Source organism: Rana temporaria, chromosome 13, assembly GCF_905171775.1.
Source record: "Rana temporaria chromosome 13, aRanTem1.1, whole genome shotgun sequence".
Classification (NCBI taxonomy): Eukaryota; Metazoa; Chordata; class Amphibia; order Anura; family Ranidae; genus Rana; species Rana temporaria.
The window spans coordinates 29,242,746-29,260,186 of NC_053501.1; the positions used below are offsets into that span (position 1 = coordinate 29,242,746).

A 17,441-nucleotide genomic window follows, 5' to 3' on the forward strand; every position below is an offset into this window, starting at 1 on the left:
TTGCCACTCCCGAGAGAAATTAGTTTTAGTTGCGGAATTTGGCACCAGAGAGTCTGAGCGGGCGGTTCAGCAGTGAGTGAGAGTCAGAGAGTGGGCGGTCAGCTGGTCGGCTCTGTGGGTGTGTGGGTGGCTGGCCAATCAACAAGCCAGCGGCCGGGGGAGCAGAGAGATGACATCATCTCTCACCGCCCCGTGCCCGCCTTGCATACCGGCAGTAATTTTCGCCCTCACTGTGCAGGCAGCAGGGAGATTACATAATCTCTCTGCTACCTGACTCTGACAAGCAAAACACCACCTTAGCAAGTGACAATCCGCAAGGTGTGGCAGGTGAGGTGGCAAGTGACAATCTGCATCTGGTGGCAGGCAAGTGACATTCCGCAAATTGTGGCAAGTGACAATCAGCAACAAGTGGCAGGTGACATGGCAAGTGACAATCCGCAACATGTGGCAGGTGACGTGGCAAGTGACAATCAGCAACAAGTGGCAGGTCACATGGCAAGTGACAATCCGCAACATGTGGCAGGTGACGTGGCAAGTGACAATCCGCAACTTGTGGCAGGTGACGTGGCAAGTGGCAATCCACAATGTGTGGCAGGTGATGTAGTAAGTGACAATCCGCAACTTGTGGCAAGTGACATGAAAGGGACAATCTGCAACTTGTGGCAGGTGATGTGGCAAGTGACAATCCGCAACTTGTGGCAGGTGACGTGGCAAGTGACAATCCGCAACGTGTGGCAGGTGATGTGGCAAGTGACAATCCGCAACTTGTGGCAGGTGACGTGGCAAGTGACAATCCACAATGTGTGGCAGGTGATGTGGTAAGTGACAATCCGCAACTTTTGGCAGGTGACATGAAAGGGACAATCTGCAACTTGTGGCAGGTGATGTGGCAAGTGACAATCCGCAATGTGTGGCAGGTGATGTGGCAAGTAAAAATCCGCAACTTGTGACAGGTGATGTGGCAAGTAACAATCCGCAACTTGTGGCAGGTGACGTGGCAAGTGACAATCTGCAACGTGTGGCAGGTGACGTGGCAAGTGACAATCCGCAACATGTGGCAAGTGATGTGGCAAGTAACAATCCGCAACTTGTGGCAGGTGACGTGGCAAGTGACAATCCGCAACGTGTGGCAGGTGATGTGGCAAGTAACAATCTGCAACTTGTGGCAGGTGACGTGGCAAGTGACAATCCGCAACGTGTGGCAGGTGATGTGGCAAGTGACAATCTGCAACTTGTGGCAGGTGACGTGAAAAGGACAATCTGCAACTTGTGGCAGGTGATGTGAAAGGGACAATCTGCAATGTGTGGCAGGTGACGTGAAAAGGATAATCTGCAACTTGTGGCAGGTGACGTGGCAAGTGATAATCCGCAATGTGTGGCAGGTGATGTGGCAAGTAACAATCAGCAACTTGTGGCAGGTGACGTGGCAAGTGACAATCCGCAACTTGTGGCAAGTGACGTGGCAAGTGGCACACTCGGGGCTCCCACTGATTCGATATTATGGTGAGTTGAACCAATTAATTTTATATTACAAGGTAATAATAGAAATAATGCTCTTCAATCATCCTGATACCATAACAACCATGGTGCCATGATCATTGAAGCGCTAACATTAGTAATTTCCCTGATAAATTGCCCCCCCAATTTTGGTTTTTAACAAAATGGGCTGCTCAGCTTAGAATGCCCGGGCCTATTTTTTGTCCCAGTCCGGGCCTGGACCACACCCACTATTTGATGCAGTTTGGAGGGTGTGTGGGTGAGGGTAGGGGGTTATGGGGGGTCGTGGTTGAGTTCCTGTACCTATTTTCTGAGAAAAAAAGCCCTGAGTATAGGGATCAGGAGTTCTGCCTTTCTTTTGCTGTACACTTGTTCCAGGTCTGTGACTTGGGAAAAATACAGTGGGCCGGATTCAAGAAGCAATTGCGCCTGTGTAACCATAGGTTACACAGCGCAATTGCTTACTTGCCCCGGCGTAACGAGTGCTCCTGATTCAGGAACCTCGTTACGCCGACTGCAGCCTAAGATCTGCGCGGCATAAGGCTCTTATGCCCGCATATCTTAGGCTGCATTCTTGCGGTGGACGCTAGGTGGCGTTCACGTTGTGCTCAGTGTATAGTATGCAAATTGCATACTAACACCGATTCACAACGTTGCGCGAGCCCTGCGTACGCAATTTACGTCGTTTACGTACGGCGGTTTTCGCGCAAGGCTGCCCCTGCTATTAGCAGGGGCAGCCCATGTTACGTATACCCGTCGTTCCCGCGTCGCAAAATTCAAATTTTACGTACTTTGCGTAAGTGAATCGTGAATGGCGCTGGACGCCATTCCCGTTCACTTTGAAGCAAATGACGTCCTTGCGACGTCATTTGCCGCAATGCACGTCGGGAAAGTTTCCCGACGGAGCATGCGCGCTACGATCGGCGCGGGAAGGCGCCTAATTTAAATGATTCCCGCCCCCTACGGGATCATTTAAATTGCGTGCTCTAGCGCCGGGCATTTTGCCGGCGCACCCGCGCAATTCACGGAGCTTCTGCTCCGTGAATCAAGGGCAGCAGAGCAAATTTGCGGGGGCGCAGGGCAAAAACATTGCCCTGCGCCTCCGTAAATGATGGGCAATTCTACCTGAATCCGGCCCAGTATATTTATTAGAGAAAGGAAAGAATTTATAAAATGTTTTCAAAAAGTCTATGCTTTCCTGTCCCTGACAACCACACCCCTTACTTGTAGTGGTGACAAATGGACGGGAAGCGAGAACCAACTACAGTTTGTTTTATCAGATATGGATGAACAATAAGCGCATTATTCCCCAGATGTTTTATGGCTATGGAAATATGAACTTTCAGTATGACTCACAGTTGCAGTGTCACTATTTAGTTTACTCAGATTTTTACCTGTGGCTGCTATTGAAACTAAAAAAACTGAAATAGTGGTGGTAGTCTAGTTTTGCAAGGAAATAGCCTTAAACAGTCTCTTGATTTTAAGGAAACCCATTATGCCGTTACAACAAGAAGTCAACAGACAAGATTTCTGCTCCTACCCTGACTAACTAATGATGGAGATTCATTAGAAAAAATTGAACTTCCTACTTCCTGTTCTGGGGCATAAGGACATGTTTTCTCCACCTCCCACAATGCACTACTAGGTGCCCATGTGGCCTGTTGCCAGGTCTGAGCATAGTTATGGGGGGACGGGTTGAGGAGGATGTGAGGATACTGTACATAAAACTATGATATTAGCAGCTAACGGTGGGGGACAGCAGATCACGACACAGGCAACCTACAAAAGAAAAGGAACAATACTTATGTAGCACTACCCCCAAAGGAGCTGCTGGTTTAAATTGGGGTCTGCCATTACCTCATCGTTCACCATGTTCGTCTTAGGGGTCCTCCTTGAAGAGTTATTCACAAATGTCTGCACCAACACTTACTCTCTTTTCTTCCAAGGTTTTGTTAAACAAACTCAAACAGAGAGATGGAGGGTTAGGGGAGATTCAGGTACCTTGCTTTGCGGATCACGGGTACGTTCTTGGATCCAGAGGACAAACCGTTTCCACACTGGATTCAGCAACCACCGGATAGGCCTCTCTCACTGACCTAGCAGCCGGTGCGAAGCTCGTTCAAAAGTCTCTGCCACAGACTTGATGAGTGCGGTCGTGCCGTTGCACAGACCTCTGCCACAGGGCCATGTAACCACAAACACACTTTGGAAAAGTTCCAAAGACACAGCTACACAGTACCAGGATCTTTCAGCCAGCCGGCAGCACTGTGAGGTAGATTGGCCAGGATGCATCCTCTAATTGAATCCCCAATTGTTCGGCTTTTTCCTGCAGAGAACACAGCACAGGACCATCCCTGGACCAGTAGGCCCCAGAAACTCCTGGGCCTACTCTCAGTAGCGGAGCCTCGGGCCAGCTGGCCCCGAGGCCGGAAAAACACTACTAGCACATCCCTGAGGTCAGGAGGGCCACCAGGTCAGGATCAGAAGAACTCCGCCAGACCAGTGTCTGTCCCTTAAGTACCAGCTCCCAGAATGCACAGCGGCAGGGACCACGCTCACTGAGCTGCTTCTGGGAAAAAATACTCAATGCAGCCAACGAATTGCGTTTCCAACCTTGACCCGTGGTGACAGCGACACCTACAGTCAAGTGGAAAATGTGCAATGCAGCTGACCTGGAACAGCAACCAATAATTTGACATAATCATTCTGAGCTAAACTACAGCTCAGATAACTTAAATTTATAAATAGCGCCTACCCAACAGGAGCAGGGCGCTACACATACCTCTCCATGATGGGGAACCATTGTGCACAGCAGGAGACACAGGCACCAAGACACATCTGGATATGTCAGATAAAGAGCGGGTATAGCTCTGCAACACAGCAAAAACTGGAACCCACCAGAAGCAAAATTATTAAAGTGATATTACACTGCCATTTTTTTCAGCAGTTGAATCGGAACACGATCGGAAATTCAGACAAGAAAAGTCTGATGCAAGCTTTTGGTTGGAAATTCCGATGGTGTGTAGGCTCCATTGGAATTTTTCTGTCGGAATTTCCACCAAAAACAAATTGAGAGCTGGTTCACTCTTCAGTGGATGACATAAGCATGCACCAATCCACAGCAATAATGCCCCTGAGAAGTGTCACTACAACCATGTGGTTACTGCTGCAGCATCTGAAGTTACTTCAAGAGACTTATTAAAGTGGTTGTAAACCCCTTCAAAACACTTTTTGCTACAGGTAAGCCTATAATAAGGCTTACCTGTAGCTACCCTGGATATTTCCTAAACCTGCACGGTTTAGGAGATATCCCCTGTATCTGCATGTGTCAAAGTCATCGGCACATGCGCATTGAAGCAATGGCACGTCATGCCATTGCTTCAGTTAGACTGTGCCATTAGCGGTGGCTCCCGCGAGCATGCGTGGGAATGACGTCATCGTGGTTTTGGGCAATCACAGCGCCCAAATTTTTTTTTTTCGGTTTTCTTATTTATTTTTATTTAGTTTATAATTTTTTTACACTGAAATAAAAATAAAAAAAAATTATCACTTTTATTCCTATTACAAGGAATGTAAACATCCCTTGTAATAGAAAAAAGCATGACAGGTCCTCATAAATATGAGATCTGGGGTCAAAAAGACCTCAGATCTCATATTTAGACTAAAATGCAAGGAAAAAAAAAAAATTTGAAACTGTCATTTTTTTCAAATGACAAAAAAAAAAATGTTGCTTTAAAACGCTGGGCGGGACTGACGTTTTGACGTCACTTCCGCCCAGCAGAGCTATGGGGACATTTTTCCCTCACTCGCAACCCCAGTCAGGTGCCGAACGGACCCGATCGCCTCCGCCGCTACCGACGGCTCGGGTAAGTGGCGGAGGGCGCGGGAGAGCGGCGGGAGGGCCCTCTCCCGCCACCGATAACAGCGATCTTGTGGCGAATCCGCCGCGGAGACCGCCGTTATTGTTTACAGGACCGTTGGCACTAAAGATGGACACCTCGGTTGTGGCAGCAGCTGCTGCCGTTACCGAGATATCCATCTTTAAAAACAGGACGTCATTTGACTATGGGCCAGTAACCAAGTGGTTAAAAACGTCATTTTTTACAACCCGAAAAACGGTCGTGTGTACACGGCATAATGTCGGCGGCCGGTGCTGTGTACGGGCACTGCAGCAAGGGCTTCGATCTCAGGTGAGTATTACATAATGAGCTAGTATGCTATGCCGAAATTTGTCGGTATTTTTTCGTTTATGTAATAAAAATTTAAATACAAAGTGGGGATCAAATAACACCAAACAGAAGCTCTATTTGTGTGAAAAAAAGGATATGTTTTAATTTGCGTACAGTGTTGCATGGCCGCACAAATACCAGTTAAAGTAGTGCAGTGCTGATGTGCAAAAAAATGCTCTGGTCATGAAGGGGCTAAAACTTTCCGGAGTGGGTAATAAATACATAACTGCATTCACTGATGTGTTTTAATATCTGCCTGGAGTTCAGATTTAAATTTTATTTAACCAAAGGGGTTAAATATGGTCTTGGGCTGGTTTCTTTGTTATATGTTTATTTATTTTATCTCATGCTTTATCACTATCACAGTACTTCCTCTTATAGGTGTGATAATCTGTTTTCTCAATTTTCTGTTTTGCACCTTACTATTTACCAGTGCAATAAGGTCAAATTGCTATCACTAGTTTTGTGTATTGTATTATTTTATATCGTATGAATCACATCATTTGCAGCTTTCAAAGTCTAGATCAAAGCCAAATGTTTGTCTTTTGTTTGCTTTTTTGAATCTAGTAGGGAAGGCTTAGAAACTCTGGGCCAAATCCTCAAATATCCTGCCTAACTTATCTTTTCCCATTTAAGTTACACTGCCTTAAAATTTCTACCTAAGTGCCCGATCCACAAAGCACTTACCTAGAAATTTCAGGCCATGTAACTTAAAATCTCCCGGCGCAAGGCGGTCCTCTTCTCCAGGGGGCGATGACAATTTAAATGAGGCGCGCTCCCGTGCCGGCCGTACTGCGCATGCTCGTGACATCATTTTCCCGACGGGCAGTGCGCGAAATTACGTTACGTCGGGCTTTGTGGATTGCCACGGGACAATAAAGTTGCGTCGGGTAAAAAAAAAGTTACGCGCCGAAAAATAAAATTCAAAATTTTAAAAATATCGCGGCGATCGAAAAAAAGGTCTGTTTTTACAAGGTGTAACTAGTTTACACTTTGTAAAAGCAGCCCTAATTTTACGTATGCAAACGTAAACTTACGCAGAAAAAACAAAGCTGAAAAGCTTTGTGGATCTCCGTAAGTCCTCATTTGCATACGCAAAGCGGCATTTCAATGCGAAATGCCCCCAGCGGCGGATGCGGTACTGCATCCTAAGATCTGACAGTGTAAGTGTCTTACAGATGTCAGATCTTCTGCCTATCTTTGGAAAACTGCTTCTGAGGATCAGTTCCAAAGATAGGCACAGGGATACGCTGGCTGAACAGCAGTTCCGCCTGCGTATCCCTTTTGAGGATTTGGCCCTCTGTTCATACAAATATACAGCCAAGGGGTGGTAAAACCAGGTAGTTGAACCTTGGTTTTACCGCTCCCACCTGAACACAGATATTCAGACATATGAGGCTGTACACATTGTAGCCACAGCAAAAGTTTAAAAAAATATTGCATTTGGTGGACATTACTACCGACGAACATGACCCAAGTCTATGGGACCACACCAATGCCCAGGATTGTGGTGCAGTGGTGTAGCATTTACAGGGTTAAATCTAGAGCAGCGAAGGCTAAATATATATATAATGTAGCATGAAGATTACTTAAATGTGCAAATAGCTTTAGTAGCACAAGAGCTAAAATAATGTCATATTCACCTCCCTAGCTGAAGGAACTGTGCAGAAATTCACCTTCAAAATTCAAAACAGAGGCACTAAAATCACACCTTTTCCCCTTTCTAATGGAGAATAAACTTTGGTAGCCTGCCAGTCCCTCAATGTAAACAAATAGCAGGTGTTTCAGAGCTGTAGGAATCAGACTGAAATCCTAAGGGTCCTTTCACACGTGCGGACCGTTCGTCCGTTTTTTCATACGTCCGTTTACGGACTGCAATGCTTTCCAATGGGATAGCGTACGTTAGCGGATCAGCATCCGCTAACGTCCGTTAACATCCGTCTCCGTTAAACTCCGTTTTTTTTAAGGTGGCCCTTTACATTTCTGTAAATGCATTATTCAAGATTTCTTATGTGGTATAATATCCACTTTGGTGCATTTACAGATATGTAGAACACAGATTTGAACTAGCCATAGATAAATGAACAGAAGAGCGTAAATTAGGAGACATGACCTAAGAACAGAATGACATTCACTGCCAACCTACAATTAAAGTGACTGTAGGCCTAGGTTCACATTAGAGCCATTTGTCATGCGATTTGAGAGATCAAATCGCATGACAAGTCGCAGCCTATTGGAGGCAATGGTACTGTCCCAATTGGTGCGACACCGATTTTGCAGTGCCGCACCGATTAGCAAAAGTAGTTCCTGCACTACTTTTGCCGATTTCAGGTGCGCCTGGAAGAGCAAGCAAGTGATGTGCTTGAGGTGTTAAGGAGAGACAGTCTGCAAGCAAGTGTTGTGCTGGAGAGAAGAAAGGATGTGTATATACTGATGATGTATATAGTCTCAAGTCCCTATGTTTGTTCTGCAATCACCTGGGCATCTCATAATTACCCTATCCCCATCCAAGTTAAATAAAAATACAAGAACAAGTGACTGTTTCTTGTCTCTGGATGCTTAAAAATTGTGTGCCTGGCTGGGCAGGGTGACAGACAGACCACAATTACCAGCAGCTCCTACAGGATGATATACTTACCTGCTCTGTGCAGTGGTATTGCACAGAGTGGTCCCTTACTTCCTCTTTTGGAATCCCTCACTGGTGCTGTCCTCTCCTCCTTCCTGTAGGTGCCCCATAGCAAGCCATCTTCTTAGTGGGCACCTGTGTAGGCAATGTGCATCAACAGGCACAAAGCACGAGTAAGCCCAACCCCCTCTCACTCCTCATGGGAGTTTGACTGACAGCTTATGGCTCCCTTTGCTGCCTGTGTCTCCTGTGAGAATAGGAAGAGGGGTGAGCAGGGCTGCAGTTGGGACAGTGTTGGGTCATGAGAGGAGGCAGGTAAGTGTTTAGGGATGAAGGGAGAACAAATAGTGTGGAGTTTTTTTTACCTTAACGCAGAAAATGCCATAAGGTAAAAAACTTTTTGAACTTGAGCACCACTTAATTTCTACACCTGGCTACCCTACTAACCAAATCCCGGTAGTTGCTGGTATTATTGTATGATTACTGTATCTAAACCAGTAAAATTTCAGGCTCAACCAAATTTTTAGCATCCTAGCCAAACAGCTAGAAACAAAGGTCAGCAATGGAAGCTTAAATTCGGCTCTCATGAGTTCTACCCTCTTTCCCCAAAAATAAGACCTACCCTGAAAATAAGACCTAGCATTATTTTCCAGGAGGGCTGCAATATAAGCCCTACCCCGAAAATAAGCCCTAGTTACAAAAATGCTTGTAAAATCCTATAATCCACACTATTACAGTATTATATAATGTACAATGTGTGTGTGTGTTTCTGTAATATAATTGTGGGGAAGAGAGCTCCGGCGGGAAACGGAAGTGCAGAGCGGCGCTATAACAAATGTATTTGGCACAATTATATTACAGAAACGCACACATTGTAAATTATATAATACTGTAATAGAGTGGATTATAGGATTTTGCAAGCATTTTAACTCAGTTTACACTGGGGATTCCTGACAGGCAGGGAGGGAGAGGGGGAGAGAAGACCGCACATTACATGGTAAGACCTACCCCGAAAATAAGCCCTACTGTGTCTTTTGTTGGCATAATTAATATAAGACCCGGGCTTATTTTCGGGGAAACACGGTATATAGTAAATTACACTGTGTATGATCTGCAGTGATACTTGTGTCAATATTCTTTGTCAAAAGTCATCATTGACCCACCGATGGGCCTCTGTGGATACAGGCTATCCACAACAATTGGCAACCTATGTCTGGAAGGGGTCTGCAGCATGAAATGAGAAAAAAAATTATATTGTTGAGGAATGAACATGAAATGTTATTAAAAAATGGTTACAATTTGAAATGCATGGTATATTAACTGTCTGCTTTCTTGTAGACAAAACCTTTAGTGGTTTTCTGGGGAATTTTCAGTACTATGAGGCCTGTGTATTAATCGGCAAATTAGAAGACGAACAACAGATTGATGTAACGGAATTGTATAATGCAATATACCAGAAGATGTGGGAGGCAGTGGACAATGTCCTTACCGGTGATCAGAGTCAGAGCGCCAGGCTTCAGACCATTCCTCAGTGTATAAAATGGACAAAAGAGACCCAAAGCAAAAAGGATGCTGATTGGGGCCCACAAGGTTGGATAAAAGAACTGGAGGACCTTTTTGAAAGAGATATTAAGGAGACAATTCCAAAAGTTGCACACGGAAGCCTAGAGGATCATTTGAAAGATCTCAAGCACAAAATCTCCAAGATTACCAGTAAAGTGCAAATATTTCCTAAGGAACTTGCTTCTACTTACTTGAAATGTCTGCATGTCTGCCTCCTGAATGACCTTACTTCTATGGCAGAGAGGAAGCTTGGTTATAAAGAACAAGTATTATTGTATAAATGGACCGTGGAGGAACATGGAAAGTAAGTAAAATAATTAGACTGCTGACTAGATGCCATCTTGTTGCCTTTTTATTGCCTTCCATTGGGTCTAACTCAGAAAACACCAAATAGCCAGGTCATACCGAAAGAATAGTTACCCTATGGTTTTAAAGAATCAGGCTAATGTATACATTTATAGAAAAAAGATTTCCAAACAGGAAAAAACACTGCGCTAAAAGGTAAATGAGTGGATGTGAAAAAAGATTTTCCCACGATGATAATGGGATAGGAAGCTGCCAGTACCAGAAAAATTTAGATACCAAATTTTAGAATAAAAAGTATAGCAAGGTACAGCGCTAAGTAACTAAACTGTTAAAACTTAATGTGTGAACACAAGTGTGAATAAATGACTGAACATGAATTAGATCAATATTAAAAAATGAAGAAAATAAAAATAATGAAAAACAATTCCAAATCTGTGAGTAGGAAATGAAAAACAGAAGAAGCAAAAAAAGTCCATATGCTATGATTCACATCGGTGCACATAAATCAAATGTGTGAAAAGAGGAGTCTTCTTCCACCAGTGAAACACCCAAGGTAGTGGTAATGTACTCTCCTTACCAGAAGTAGATAACCATTTTTACAGCGGTCTCTCTGAGCACAGGGGTTTGCAGCCTATCCCAGGCGACGTCCTTTCGATGACGAAACGCGTAGGTGTGGCCTAGCTGATTCGACGTCATCACGCTTCTCACACGGAGACACACAGTTACGGAGCTCCACGGACAGGGGAAATCTTGAGGAGACCCCGCATCCCTCCACGTTGTTTTTATTGCCAGAATTTGACAGCTTAAATGTAAGTGCAACTTTTTAGCAGCATTAAACTAATTTTAAACAGTATTACGCTATGGGACCTCTTTTTGTTTCTTACCCTCTGAGACATTGAGTCATCACCCTGTGCCTATTGACCATCTGGATTGAGTCTTTTGGGAGACTTTAAACCCCTGTGCTCAGAGAGACCACTGTAATAACGGTCATCTACTTCTGGTAAGGAGACTACATTACCACTACCTTGAGTGTTTCACTTGTGGATGTGGATTCATGTTCAGTCATTTATTCACACTTGTGTTCACACATTGGGCTAGATTCACAGAGAGATACGACGGTGTATCTCCTGATACGCCGTCGTATCTCTGAGTTAGGCCCGTCGTATCTATACGCCTGATTCATAGAATCAGTTACGCATAGATATGACTAAGATCCGACAGGTGTAACTGTGTTACACCGTCGGATCTTAACTACAATTTAAAAATGGCCACGGGGGGCGTTCTCGCTGATTTACGCTGAATTATATGTAAATCAGCGAGATACGCCAATTCACGAACGTACGAGGGCCCGACGCAGTGTTGTTATGATGTTTACGTAGCGGATTTCCCGGCGTATACTCACCCCTGCTTCTATGAGGCGCAGCCAATGTTAAGTATAGCCGTTGTTCCTGCGACAATTTTCTTTTTTTTACGTCGTTTGCGTACGCCGATTCAGAAACCCGATCGTCGCTAGTTACGCTCACGCCGAAACCACTGACGTCCTAGTGACGTCAGTGGGAGCAATGCACGCCGGGAAATTTCGCGGACGGCGCATGCTCATTTAAATCGGCGCGGGAATGCGCCTGATTTAAATAGTACACTCCCCCTAGCCGCGGAATTTGAATTCCGCCGGGGATTTACGATCCGTCGCCGCAAGTTTGGAGGTAAGTGGTTTGTGAATTACCCACTTGCCTCTCAAACTTGCGGGAGCGGATTTAAAATCACATAGATCACACAGATCTAAAGATCCGCTGACCTATGTGAATCTAGCCCATTAAGTTTATCACAGTTTAGTTACTTAGCGCTGTACTTTGCTATACATGATTTATACATTTGCCTTACTAAGTGATTTTATACCTCAAGCCACAAACTGGATAATAATACATAAAAGCTAAAATATGCTGATGTGTATGTAGTTTTAAAGGATGTTTCAGAATTGACATTGGAAATACAAGTATATACAGTATATAAAAAGTGCACTTGTTAAGTATTCCTAAAAATATTGAATTCATGTAGAATAATTATTTTTACATAGAACTTGCATAAGTTCTATGTATAACTTGGATCTACCACAATATCAGTCATCCCCTGACCATTGGCACTTAGACCAGGTGGGAGAGGCGGCTCTATTAGCCAATTAGGCTCTGCTACATACACATGTGAAGACAATAAACATTCTGATAGTAGGGAAGGCACAGAGATTGCTTCATTGGTTTGGTGTGGTTCTTTTACTATCTAACCACAAACAAGGTCTTGATGGGTGACTCATAAAGCAGAACTGGTAGCTGTTAGTCACTCATAATTATTATTATTATTATTATTATACAGGATTTATATAGCGCCAACAGTTTACGCAGCGCCTGAGTTAGAACCATTGCTATCATATCAGGAGGAGGGTATTCCATTTTTCACATAGAGAATGTTTAAAACCTTATGAGTAAAGCTGGCCATACACCAATAGAATTTTGTTAGAAAACGTAATTTTTCAGAATTTTTATTCAATTTACTAATGGTTAGTGGGGTCAGTACATCTTCATTTTCAACCATAGATGAAATTCTAACTATGTATGTGGTTTTCCTATGGGAAAAATCATACATATTGTAAGGAAACCTGTTACTATGTCGGGTATCTTATTCAAATAGCAGGTCTGGATGACATTTTAAGTGCTTTTAAACAAATTGGTTGATTCAGTAATGGCAAGAAAGAATATACTAACCAAATTATTTTTCGCAAATTCCATAAAAATGTTCAAACAAAATTCTAACAGCTTGACCCTCATAATAACCAAGTCAGTAGACTTTGAAGTGCTAAGGCAGCTTATTCATTTGAATTTATTCCTAAACGTTGATGTGGGACGCATGTCAGTGCTGGCTGCAATCAAATATTTGTTATTATTTTCTATAATTACTGGTTTTGGGTAGCGCAGAGATATTTTATTTAAAGCATTTTTTATTCATTTGATTTTGCTCCCTAACCCACAATATCACACCAAAAAATACTTATTTAGCACTATTGGCAGCACATCGCAACACAAGTCCATCTGTAAGGTGTGTTCATTCAAGATGTATAGCACTGAATGTAATGCTTGTGTCACCACATCACAGTAGTGTGACTGTCCCTTTGGTCTGTACTTCATCTTGGCATCTACCTTCGTGCCAATGGCCACTAAGGGTGAAGTGTAAGGTAGCCAAGTGCATGTCATACAAAGACCTGAGTTCTAATTGGTCATTGCCATCTACATGATTGTTTAGGAGCCACCAATTTGATATATTGTTTCTATTGTATTTACTGGAACATTGTCTACTGGACACGTGAGTTTTTTGTCGAGATAAGAGGCTGCTGCATCCACCAAGGTCATACTCCACGTCTTAGTGAAATTCTGTTCCATGAGGTATAGTACAACAAATCTCTTTGGTGAAGCAAACACCTTGTTATGTAAGCCCAGTCCATGTACACAACCTTCTTGATATAAGGGTGTAATGGGAAATGACTGGGTATCCTGTGGCTGCTGTCATGACGCCAGTGGTGGAACCTTCAAAAATGAAGACTCAGAAAGTGACAAGCTCAGATCAAGTGCAGCCATTTCATCAAGAACACTCACAAAAGCCTTCTGAAGTTATTTCAGACCCATAGGCTCCTCCTGCCTCTTCCTCGTTGCCCACCAATTCCTCCCTGCTGAAAAAATGCATTTGTTAAATGGCGCAAAAATCATTTTCTCTACAACCTTATTTAATGCATGCAGTTGTGGCATTGAGTGGCAGGCTTTTAGTTGACATAGCTTCATAGAGTGGCGGGGAATAACAGCCACAGATGTAAATAAGCCGCACGTGTATCTGTCCTTCCTCTCGTATTTTTGTGCACACAGTTTATAATGAAACTGGAGCTTCTGTTTTAATTACCAAATGACATTGAGTTAATTTAATTGGTTGCTGCAGAAGCCAATGACAAACAAATTAAAGCTTTTATCAGTTTAGAGCAGGGGTGCCCAACCAGTGGCCCGCAGTGTATATATGGGCACAGTGCCGATCCTGACCTCCCTGGGGCCCTAAGCAAAATAGCGAAATGATATGTCACATTAAAGTTGAATGGAAAATGGAAGCGGGGAGGGGGGGGGGGATTTGCGACATGTCACATTAAAGATTAAAGTTGAGAAGCGGGGGGAAGGGGTGTTCTGCTGTCGGAAATGACATCTTACATTAAAGTGAGAAGCGGGGGGACCTCTAGTAATTTAGGGGGCCCTCTGCAGCTTTGCGGGACCCTAAGCGGCTTGCATAGTGAGCCCATAGGGTGGATCGCCCCTGTATGGGCATATCTGTTCTGCAGTGGTTACTGGGCTGTTTTCAAAATGAACAGAAGTGCACCTGTGGGTTACCTGCATTTCTATTATCTGCGAGTCTGGTGTGCTGAGAGTAGAGTGGGCTCTATAGATGAGAGTGGGCTGCCATTCACCCGCTCCGCTTATTGTGGCCCGTGACCGGTTACTAAATCGCTTAAGTGACCCATGCTCTTCAAAAGTTTGGGCATCCCTGGTTTAGATCAACTTTAAATATGAAATAGGAATTCTGATTGGCTGCTGTATGTTAGTGTACTTTGCTTACTTCCACATCTCAGATGGCTGTCATTTTCATTTTGTATGCTGCTTGATTTTGGAATGTCAATGTAAAGTGTTTTTTAAACTTGCTACAAATTAAATTTTTTTACTTTTAAGGATTTTTCTGAGATACGATAGTAAATTTACACTTTAAAATGTTATATACAGAGAACATTTATAATCTTACTTGATGGCTGAAGACATTGTAATATAAAGTCAAATGTCCAAACTTCCTATAATGTGTTTGAAAACTGTGGCATGCTAATCTAACCGAAACTGAAAGTATTCTTCAAGATTTTCTCCAGGACCGTTTTAGCAATCTGGGATTTTCCATCCATTTATTTTTAGAGTTTATTTCATCGCTGCCAATTCAAATTCCTTTAATTTAGTAGATTCTGAATTGCCTGCCAAGATTCAAAGGTTATGTTGGGAAGATCTTGTATACTAAAGAAAAGAAATAATGTTCTGCGCTATGGACTGGATTAACTATTAATAGCTGCTGCCTTCACTAAAGCCAGCCACTAGCAGGTAGATGGCAATCTGAGTGAAAATAAAATATTGGGGGTAAGTGGGATTAGGGCTACTAGTGTAAGGTATAATCTGGTGTGTCACAATATATACCAAAAACTTAAAAATATTCAGCAACAGAATCAGTAAAGTGCTAATGTGCTAAAGCGCATGAAATCAATCTAATGCCACGTACACATGATCGTAATTTCCGATGGAAAAATTAGTGCTATAATGTAACAATCGTGCAATAATTAATATACAGTATCATATCCATACTGTAAATTAAATAACATTTTTAAATCAAGAATTCATATCCAAATAAGTGCCAAAGTGCTAAAGTGCATAAATCAAAATGTTTTAATACACAACAAATATGCATTACTTACTTCATATGCATTTAATTAATGAAAAAGTCCATCAGTTCATATTAGACATTTAGAAATAATATCCGCTGCTAAAAAAACGTGCTCGCATTTGGGCAGTGGCTTTGTGTCACACTCGTGCCCCCTCTTAAGCTGCACTCACCAGATAGCAATCCCCTTCCTGGGGTCACAAGCCTCTACTGTACCAACGACTGTAATGGAAATCACCTCGATTGCCTCCTTGAAGCCTCGTACACACGATCAGTCCATCCGATGAGAACGGTCTGAAGGACCGTTGTCATCGGTTAACCGATGAAGCTGACTGATGGTCCGTCGCGCCCACACACCGTAGGTTAAATAACCGATTGTGTCAGAACGCGGTGACGTAAAACACAACGACGTGCTGAAAAAAATGAAGTTCAATGCTTCCAAGCATGCGTCGACTTGATTCTGAGCATGCGTGGATTTTTAACCGATGGTCGTGCCTACTAACGATCGGTTTTGACCTATCGGTTAGGAATCCATAGGTTAAATTTAGAGCAAGTTGGCTTTTTTTAACCAATGGTTAAATAACCTATGGGGCCCACACACGATTGGTTTTGACCGATGAAAACGGTCCATCAGACCGTTGTCCTCTGGTTAACCTATTGTGTGTATGAGGCCTTACTCTCCTCCGTCATTGTAGTATCTTCAGAGGGAGGATGCAGAGTGCGCTCACAGTTCACGACTAATGACACACCCGATTATACCTTACAATAGCAGCGCTAATTTCACTACCCCCAATATTTTATTTTCATTCAGATCACGTTTAGTAACATTAATATAACCACTGTACAGCAAGCACCATATGGCACCTGCTTGTACCTGTATAGCATCCTCCTTCACTGTGATTCCATGCTGAATCCCAAGAATAAACCAAACATCCTCCCACAATTCATTATTTAAAGTAGAACTAAAGGCAAGCAAAAGTTTTCTTTTGCATTTTGAATACAGTAAGGGAGGTTTAAAACCCCTGGCAGTATTTGGCATTTGTGTCATTGGGGGGATTTCCCTTCACTCCCTGTTTCACAACCAAAACAGTATGTGAGAGGAAATCCCTGCAAAGTGAATCCCTGGTTGTCACCAGGGTCACCTATAGCACCGTCCCCATTGGAAGATTTTCCCTTTATCCCTGTTCTGGCAACAACCCTGTTTAAATCATGCTGTGTTAGGGAATCACTTCCCTATAACACTGACCCGCCTCTTAGCCAATCAGGTGCACCGGGTCTGGTTACCGGTCACCTGATTGGCTGAAGAGACATCTAGGACAGGAGAAGACATCGAGGGAGCAGAGTGAGCGTGGAGGAGGACCGCGCTGACCCTAGGAAGGTAAGTTTCGGGCTGGGGACAAACTGGTGGCATTTGGAGACAAACTGGTGGCATTTGGGGACAAACTAGCTGTATTTGGGGGAAACTGGCTGCATTTGGGGACAAACTGGCTGCGTTTGGGGGGAAACTGACTGTATTTGGGGGGGGGGGGCTGGATGCATTTGGGGACAAACTGGCTGCATTTTGGGACAAACTGGCTGTATTTGGGGACAAACTGGCTGTATTTGGGAACAAACTGGCTGCATTTGGGGACAAACTGGCTGCATTTGAGGGGAAACTGGCTGTATTTGGGGGGGAACTGGCTGTATTTGGGGGGGGGGGACTGGCTGCATTTGGGAGGGAGCTGGTT

The 17,441-nt window shown here is 43.6% G+C and overlaps 1 protein-coding gene across 1 annotated transcript in view; it reads left to right on the forward strand.

The window, feature by feature from the left end:
- LOC120921112 overlaps nucleotides 1–17,441 on the forward strand; it is a 72,162-nt gene that overhangs the window by 19,130 nt on the left and 35,591 nt on the right. The window contains exon 2 of the mRNA XM_040333775.1: nucleotides 9,691–10,219. Coding sequence (XP_040189709.1) covers nucleotides 9,813–10,219 — 407 coding nt within the window. The 5' untranslated portion in view covers nucleotides 9,691–9,812. The remainder of the gene's footprint in view (nucleotides 1–9,690; nucleotides 10,220–17,441) is intronic.